Source organism: Sorex fumeus, unplaced genomic scaffold (genome assembly GCF_029834395.1).
Source record: "Sorex fumeus unplaced genomic scaffold, SorFum_2.1 ptg000041l, whole genome shotgun sequence".
NCBI lineage: Eukaryota > Metazoa > Chordata > Mammalia > Eulipotyphla > Soricidae > Sorex > Sorex fumeus.
Window position 1 is genome coordinate 576,880 of NW_026606098.1, and position 9,028 is coordinate 585,907.

The 9,028-nt window shown below is 55.2% G+C and overlaps 1 protein-coding gene across 1 annotated transcript; it reads left to right on the top strand.

Annotated features, from left to right (window-relative positions):
* Positions 1-410: 410 nt before the first annotated feature.
* On the top strand, positions 411-8,119 carry CBR3 (carbonyl reductase 3). Its single transcript, XM_056119529.1, has 3 exons — positions 411-880; positions 2,111-2,218; positions 7,658-8,119. Exons 1-3 carry the CDS (start codon positions 592-594, stop codon positions 8,092-8,094), a joined length of 834 nt encoding a protein of 277 aa, XP_055975504.1. The 5' UTR covers positions 411-591; the 3' UTR covers positions 8,095-8,119.
* Positions 8,120-9,028: the final 909 nt, after the last annotated feature.

The following is a 9,028-nucleotide window of genomic DNA, read 5'->3' on the forward strand; positions in this document are numbered from 1 at the left end:
CTCTCTCTCTCTCTCTCTCTCTCTCTCTCTCTCTCTCTCTCTCTCTCTCGCTGTCTCTATTTCTGTCTCTGTCTCTGTCTCTCCCCCACATCATTTTGTGGTACCCCCGCGAGACCTCCCATTTCCATCCGCCCCAGGATGGATGGTGGTGGGCGCACGCCCAGCATTACTCAGCTTTTGTTTTTGTCCGGGTTGGCCGCAGAAGGGCTTCCTCCAAAATAGTTTATTCAATTCTCACGCATCTCTCTATACTATCTACCCATCACGGCCGGGTGAGAAGAAACCCTTTAGCACCCCGTCGACCGCCCCCCCACCCACCCACCCAAAGGCCAAAGCCAAAGCGGCTGGGCGCGGGGAGCGGGGCGGACCCGCAGCGGGGCGTTACGAAACCTCGGGGCACCGACGGCCCCTCCTCGGAGGGGAGGGACCGAGGCCCGGAGCCTCCTTCTCTTAAGTCTCAGCCCCCGGGAGCCAGAGAACCCGATTCCGAGCGGCCGCAGCCCCCGGGGACGGGCGTCCAGTGCAAGCGCGCGAGCCGGACACTCACTCGGCCGCTGGGCTCCGCGCCCCCCACGCCCCCCGCGCCCGACGATGTCTTCCTACAGCCGCGTGGCGCTGGTGACGGGCGCCAACAAGGGCATCGGCTTCGCCATCGCGCGCGAGCTGTGCCGGCAGTTCTCCGGGGACGTGGTGCTCACGGCTCGGGACGAGGCCCGGGGCCAGGCGGCCGTGCAGCAGCTGCAGGCCGAGGGCCTGAGCCCGCGCTTCCACCAACTGGACATCAACGACCTGCAGAGCATCCGCGCGCTGCGCGACTTCCTGCGCAAAGAGTACGGGGGACTCAACGTGCTGGTCAACAACGCGGGCATCGCCTTCAAGAGTAGGTGCGGGGGAGAGTGGTGTGGAGGGAGGGGGGTGTCCGGGGACGCTGGACCCTCCGCGAGGGACGTGCGCCGCCGCCCTCGCCGCCCGGCCCGGCTCCCCTTTTCCGTGCCCGCCGCCCCGAGGACCCGCTGCCGGGCAGAGCGCGCCGCGCCCGCCGGCCTGTGCGGGCCTGTGCCCAGCCGCCGGCCCTGCGCGGAACTGCCCGCCGCCACAGTTGGCCAGAAAAATCCATCTCCCGGGAGAGCGCGAGAGGACCACGCCCTGCCAAGTTCATCAGTTTTCCGTCTCGGGCCAGAAACAAAGTTGCACTTGGCTGCAGGGCCGGGGATGGGGCCGGCCGGCCAGGGCGCGTGCGTGGGGTTCGGGCCACCGGCGCGCGGGGGGTCTGGGCCTGGAGGCGGGAGGGGGCGCAGAGTTAGATAGGCCCGGACCCTCCTCCCCCGGAAACTCGCGCCTTCGCAAACAGACGCACGGGTTCGAGCGGCGTTTTTCTTCGCACCCGGGGAAAAAGAAATAGTCGTGGGGAGGGAGGGCATCCCGCGGAGCCCCGTTCCAAGGGGAAGGACGCGCTGTGCACGGGCGTGGGAAGAAACAGACAGGCGGAGCGTTTCCAGCCGACCGGGAAGGGAAACCTGAGCGGAGCTAGGAAAGGGAGCCCAAGGGAACCCCAGGGAGCCCCAGGGAGCCCTGGATCCTGGGCACGCGCCTCGCCCCCTAGCCCGCAGCTCAGCCGGCGGGACTTTCCAGGGTGCGAACGCGGAAGAAGGTGGGAGTGCCCGGAGCTTGTGGATTGGTGGACGCGCCGCCGCTTCCTTTCAGGGATGTATCCTGGAGAGACCCTGAGGGGCTCCGCGCGCGGGCTGGGCACGGCCACCTGCAGCCAGTGCCCAGGGCCCAGGGATTGCCTTCCAGGCTTCAGCAGCAGAGGCCGGCGCCCGGCCTCCCCGCGGGCTCCCAGCCAGCAGTCACTTGGAGCTCAGCCTCCGGACAGTGACAAGCTCTGGAAGCCCCCACCCCCAGATCTGAGCGCCCCGCATTCTGGGGATGGGGCCCAGAAGGTTGTGTCCCAGCAAGCCCTGTGGGTGATTCAGACAGCGCACCTGCCGCTGCTCTCGCAGTGGCTTTCAAACCCAGCTGCCTTCCCGGAGGGCAGCGCCAACGTGCCACCCGCCCACCCCACTCCACCCCAGCCCTGATGTTCTGTTTGTCACCTCTTTTTTGAAAGCCAATGATCCAACACCCTTCGACATCCAGGCAGAGAAGACACTGAAGACCAACTTCTTTGCCACCCGGAATGTTTGTACCGAGTTACTGCCCATCATGAAACCGCATGGTGAGTCCAGGCTGTGGGGGTGCAGGCATCAGAGAGGGGTGTAGAGGGGAGATCACCTTGCTGGAATCACCCAGGATGTGTGTGTGTGTGTGTGTGTCCTGCAAGAAGAATCAGAATGTGTGCATGTGTGCATGTGTCCGGCAAGAATCAGAGAGAGAGAGAGGAAGAGGGAGCGTGTGTATGTGTGTGTATGTGTGTGTGTTTGTGTGTGTGAGAGAGAGAGGGGGAGGGAGGGAGGGAGAGTGTGTGTGAGAGAGAGAGGGAGGGAGGGAGAGGGAGAGTGTGTATGTGTGTGTGCGAAAGAGAGAGAGAGAAAGAGAGAGAGAGAGAGAGAGAGAGATTACATTGCAGGGATCACCCAGGGATGCTATTTCTCTGTAGGAAGTAGGAACACAGAAGCTCCATTATTTTTCTCATAGTAACTGGCTTCTCTTGCTATGTAGCATCACTTTGCTATAAATAATGTATGTGGTGATGCCAGTTCCCTCTGGAGAATAAGGTGGTTGAGTCCCTACAAGTCCCTGACAGTGTCTTGTTCTTTGAGCTGCCTTGGTAAGACCTTGTCCACATTCCCAGGGGTGCTGGCCTAGTGGACCCACACCAAGCTCTTCTGGGAGATCGTATTTATTTGCAAATTCTCATGAATGACTATCCCTACATCCCTTTCTTCTTGGACTAAACTTGGCCTCATGGACTTAGAAAATCCTAAAGAAATGTCTTGGTTTTGGAGGTATCTTGCCCCCACTCTTGAGTCTTTGGTAAATGACTTTCAGAACTTTCCCCACAAATATTTAATGCATGCCTGCTGAATGCAGGCCTTGTGCTGGGCTGTCGGGCAGGAGCGCGGCCTTTGGAGGAGGAGGCTGTGGGTGGAGGGATGGGGCGGGGGGGGGGGGGGTGGGGTGGAGCTGGGGGAAGCAGGAGGTTTGCGTCCTTGAAGATCGCCTTCCTGAGGAATCTCCTGTGATTCTCAGGAAGAAAGACTGTGAATCAAGAGCCTCTCCAGGGCAGAAATCTTAAACTGGAAAGAGATGCAGGGGATTCTCTGGCTTGTCCCGTTCCTGCCAGGAACCTCCATAGTCATTCTCTGGCCTTGGTGCCCAGGAAGAGGGTCCTGGAAAGCTGTAGGGAGAGACATAGGCAAGTGGCCTGTCACATTCAGGAGCAGAGGAAGGGCCCAGGACCAAGCCATGGTGCTCTTGAACACAAATCGAAGCCAATACAGTTGCATCTTTTTGCTACTTTTTTATTTTCTTTTTGAGTCACACAAGGCGATGCTCAGGGGTTACTCCTGGCTTTGCACTCAGGAATCACTCCTGGCGGTGCTCGGGGAACCATATGGGATGCTGGGAATAGAACCGGATCAGCGGTGTGCAAGGCAAACGCCCTACCTGCTATGCTATTGTTCCAGCCCCTACCTTTTATTTATTTATTTAAAAAAAAAAAAAAGGAGAACCACCGTATTTTCTTCTTTTAATTGACTACATCTGGGCTCTTTCTAGGTTAGTACACAGACTGTGTCTTTTGGGATTTGGAGGGGGAGTTCACACCTGGCTCACTTCTTAGGGTTGCTTCCCGATGATGCTCAGTGGGATTATGTGGTGCTGGGGAGCAAACCAGTCTTGGTCGCTTGCAAGGCAAGAGTCTTACCCTTGGAGCGATAGCACAGCAGTAGGGCATTCGCCTTACAAGCGGCCAACATGGCCGACACGAGTTCGATTCCTCCGCCCCTCTCGGAGAGCCTGGCAAGCTACCGAGAGTATCTCGCCCATACGGCAGAGCCTGGCAAGCTCCCCGTGACGTATTCAATATGCCAAACACAGTAACAACAAAATCTCCAATGGAGACGTTACTGGGCCCGCTCGAGCAAATCGATGAACAGTGGGAGGGCCTTTACCTTTACCTCTCTCTCTCTGGCCCTTTCTGTTTTTGGACCACATCTGCTTTGTGCTCATCCCCACAGTGCACAGGAAATCATGTACAGGTGGGGATCAAACCCAGGCCTCCTGCAGGCAAACTGTGCACTCAGCCCTGGGTGCTGTCTCCCAAACCCCAGATCTTTTTCCTAGCTGCATTGTATTTCACCTCGAGGATCTCTTACCAGGACATGTCTCCCTGTGGGTTTTAGAGCCATGTCATTTGGTGGCTGCAGGGTAGAAAGAACTCTCCCATTTCTACACCCTTGATCACACGGCCAGGGAGTTACGAGCTGGCTACATTCCCCAGATTCCTTGACATTCTCACTCAAGTCAGGATTGTTTTTTCTAGTGAAGTGAGGGTTCAGTGCCAAATGATGGCTTTGGAAGATAAAAAGTGCCTCCAGAAAGGGAGGGCTCAGGTTTAGCTCAGAGCAGGTGAATCAGGCTTTCACAGCCCTCTGTATCAGAGTTCCCAGAGCAGGAATCTCTCATTTGTAACATGAAGATATGTATTTATGACTTTTAAGTGAACCTCACATTATCTGAACACCGGGCATCATTACTCTTTTTCCCCATTCAAAGCCAAGCTGAAATTAGCTTTATAACATCATTTTTAAATGCAAGTTAAGGAGCCAGAGAGATAGATCACGAGGCAGGGCGCTCCTTGCATGTGACTGACCCCAGTTTGAATTCCTGGCACCCCAGATGGTCCTCCAAGCACTGCCAGGGGGTCATTCCTGAGCACTAGCTAGGAATAGCTAGGAATAGCCCCTTAGGACTTCCGGGTGTGGCCCCCAAACAAAAGACAAAAGCAAACATAAAGATATATAGTACAGCAAGTAGGTACTTGCCTCTTGCTCGTGCTCCACCCAGGTCCATTCTCCGGCATCCCATACCAGGAGTGATCCCTGAACACAGAACCAGAAGTTATCCCTGAGCACCAGTGGGTGTGGCCCAAAAGAGAAACAAAAAGACATATTTGGCTTGATAAGATATCACAAACAGGGTTAAAACAAACTTCCTTCTTCAGCTGCGTCGGAGCATAGGGAGGTGTTTCACCACTAGGCGGCGCTCCTTGCCCAATCTTTCTAGAGCCGCCTGGTCCTAAACTATCCCCCAGGATCCCTACAGTGGATGCAGGCTCTTGGGACTCATCTGGCTATTGAGGCTCCCACTGTCGGTCCCTCCCCCCAGTGTACCCTCAACCCAGAGAAAACACCTCTTCCTCCGAGGCGTTTTATTTCCACTGAGGCAAGAGGGTGACTCCCAAATTCATTCTTCCTTCCTTTTCTCAGTAGAAAGCTCTGTAGCAGCCATGAGGTTGGAAGTGACTATGTTTAGAAAGCAGTGAATCCATCAGTCGAGTGGCATGCCTGGCCAAAAGGCTGCACTACATTCAGGCCAAGGAAAGCTGTGGCCAGAGTCATAGTACAGTGGGTGGGGCTCTTGCCTTGCACACAGCCGACCCAGGTTTGATCCCCCCAAGACCCCATACGGTCCCCCAAGCCCTCCAGAAGTGATCCCTGAGCACAGAGCCAGGAGTAAGATCCCTGAGCATTTCTGGGTGTGACCCCCAAACAAAATTAAATTAAAAGTAAGGAAAGCTGGGGCTGGAGTGATAGCACAGCAGGTAGGGTGTTTGCCTTGCACGCGACCGACCCGAGTTCGATTCCCAGCATCCCATATGGTCCCCCTGAGCACCACCAGGAGTGATTCCTGAGTGCAGAGCCAGGAATAACCCCTGTGCATTGCCGGGTATGACCCCAAAGAGAAAAAAAAAAGTAAGGAAAGCTGACCAATCTAGGCTGGAGGGAATATTACAAAACAAAGAAACAAACCAACAAAAAATGATCTTGAGCCTTCAAAAAAGGCAACTGCTATAGATAAAATAGACAAAAAGAAATAGAAGTAAATGCAATGCAGACTCCTTCTTGGTGCTTGGGCCCAAGAGGTGGTCCGGGAGGTAAAACACTTGCTTTGCATGTAGCTGATGCCAGTCAGAGAATGCCAGCACCATTATGGTCCCCCTTGCTTCCCTGGGGCCACTCCTGAGCACAGAGCCAGGAGAAGCTCTTGAGCACTGCCAGGGATAGCCCCAAATCCAAAAGAAAAAAAATAGATTTTTTTTTAAAGAATGAAATCTAGAAAGAAAGATGAAGGCTACGGTGGAGAATGTTTGAGGATACAGAACGCCACCAACCGCTGCAGGGTCAGAGGACCTTGTTATTTCAACCGTGTGGTGCAGTGTCTGTAGTGACGGAAGTGTTGAGGGGGGGAGATTCACTCTGTGAGGGGATCGCCACAGCCGTGTGTGAGGCGAGTGCCTTAACCCCTGTCCTACCTACCTCTCTGGCCCCTGCTCTTGCCTTTTTGTTTATTTGTGTGTTTTGCTTTTGTTTTTGTTTGTCTGGATTTGGGACTACATGGGCAGTGCTCAGGGCCACTCCTGGCTCTGTGCTCAGGGGTCACTCCTGGTGCTTTTTGGGGGACCATACCAATGGGACGGCAGGAATCAAACCCAGGTTGGGCTAGTGCCACTGTACTATGACTGCTCCAGCTGTTTTTTTGTTTTGTTTTGTTTTGTTTTAGGGGAGCAGTTTAGTGGGACATAAGGGAGGGACTATCCCAAAGGCATCACTTGACCTTGATTTGAAGCACTTCAAGATAAAAAGAGGGTTGGCAGGACCCTTGGAGCCAGAGAGAGCAGGTTCTCAAGCACCTGGGTCTATATGATGCGGGCAGAGAGGTAGTTTTGAACATCCCGAGGATGCTACTACCTGCCCATCTGGTCACTGAATAAGACTCAGTGTCCTTGGGTCCACTAACTGGAAGTGTGATGCTTAGTTTGTCTGATTTTGGTTGTTGGTGTGTGGGGAGTGTGTGGGGTATGTGTGGGGTGTGTGTGTGTGTGTGTGTGTGTGTGTGTGAGAGAGAGAGAGAGAGAGAGAGAGAGAGAGAGAGAGAGAGACCAGGGACTGCGCCCAGCTTGCTCCTCGCCCTGTGCTCAGGATAACCCATGGATACCCTTGATGGTGTTCAAGGAATCTCATGCCATGCTGGGGATTTGAACCAGGTTTGTGGCCATTGCACCCTCATGCCAGACAAGTGCCTTACACCCTATACTATCTCTCTGGCCCAAGTGTGCTATTTTGGAAATGTGTTCTCTTCTCTGAAAAAATGATTAAAAAAAAATTTTTTTTTCGAAGAAAACCAGAAAAAAATAGCACAGCTGTTAGGATGCTTGCCTTGTGTGCCACTGTCCCGGGCTTGATCCCCAGAACCCCATGGGGTCCCCCAAGCTTGAAAGGAGTGAGCCCTAAGTGCAGAGCCAGGAGTAAGCCCTGAGAACCACTTGGTGTGACCCAGAAACAACAAAGAAAGTCCCAATCATAGGCATCCTCTAAAGAGTTGTTTTCCCTCCTCTCTCTGGGCAAGGAGCCCTGCCCCAGAGCCCAGGGCAGGCTGGAGGCTGCTGCCCACCATGACGTCCCCCCACTGTGTCCCTGTGTCCCCGTTTCAGGCCGGGTGGTGAACATCAGCAGCCTGCAGGGTTCCCGCGCCCTGGAGCACTGCAGTGAGGAGCTGCAGGAGAGATTCCGCAGTGACACCCTCACTGAGGACGACCTGGTGGACCTCATGAAGAAGTTTGTGGAAGATGCCAGGAACGAGGTGCATGAGCGGGAGGGCTGGCCCAGCTCGGCATACGGGGTGTCCAAGCTGGGGGTCACAGTGCTCTCGCGGATCCTGGCCCGGTGTCTGGAGGAGAAGAGGAGTGGTGACCGCATCCTGCTCAACGCCTGCTGCCCTGGCTGGGTGAAGACGGACATGGCCGGTGAGCAGGGCACCAGGACCGTGGAGGAGGGGGCCGAGACCCCCGTCTACTTGGCCCTCCTGCCTCCGGATGCCACCGGGCCACACGGCCAGCTGGTCCGGGACAGAGTCGTGCAGACCTGGTGAAAGGGCCCGGGGCTGAATAAACATGTGTGGAATGCAGAGCCGATGAGCTGTGTGGTACTGGGCTAGGGGGGCCAGTTCCACCCTCCTGGAGAGAAGAATCTGGGTCTGGAATGGACCTAATGGAGTTGGCAAGGCCTCAAGGCTATAGCCCGGAGGATACCCACGTGACAGCATCTGTTCATGCTCGGAAGTGGCTGGGGCCACTCTGGAGGTCTGTTCTCGAGAGCCCCATGTCTGGAATGTTCATTCTTCAGGTGTCTGGCTGGTGGTTCTTCTGGGGTATATGTGTGTGGGGGTGGTGGTTTGGTGTTGAGAAACAGTTTTCCCTTGGTCCAGGCAGACATGGGACGAAGGATGAGGGGCACATGGAGAAACACCCTCTGGGAGCAGCCGATGGCTATTCACTTTATTGCCAAATACACACATATTTTATAAAGGGCTTTGGCTTACGGGAAGGTCTAATCACAGAACGTTCAGCATTATTGGCCTATCATCTTTCCAACTCTGCTTTGCCCCAGCCCAATCCCAATCAAGTCTAGATGCTGCAGGTAGGATGACTTGCTAAGCTTACGTTACAGTTTCTGTGTCTTAGGCGAATGTGACTAGGAGGTCGAGTGAGGCTCAAGGCCAGACACCTGATGCTGGCTGACACCCTATTCTTGCCAACTTTGCCCAGATACTCCCTCTTGTGAGGCTTCACGTCTGGGCTGCCTTGCAAGGTCAGGTCTTATCTGCTCCAGTGCCCATCACCATGCTCCACAGTTTGGACCATACCTGGGAATGCTCCGGGCTTACTCCTGGCTCTGTGCTCCAGGATTACTCCTGGCAGGACTTGGGATGCTATGCATATGGTGGCCACATGCAAGGCAAGTGCCCTCGCCACTGTCCTGTTGCTCCAGGCCCCTGGCTAGTTGCTTTCTTGAGGCTGCTAATT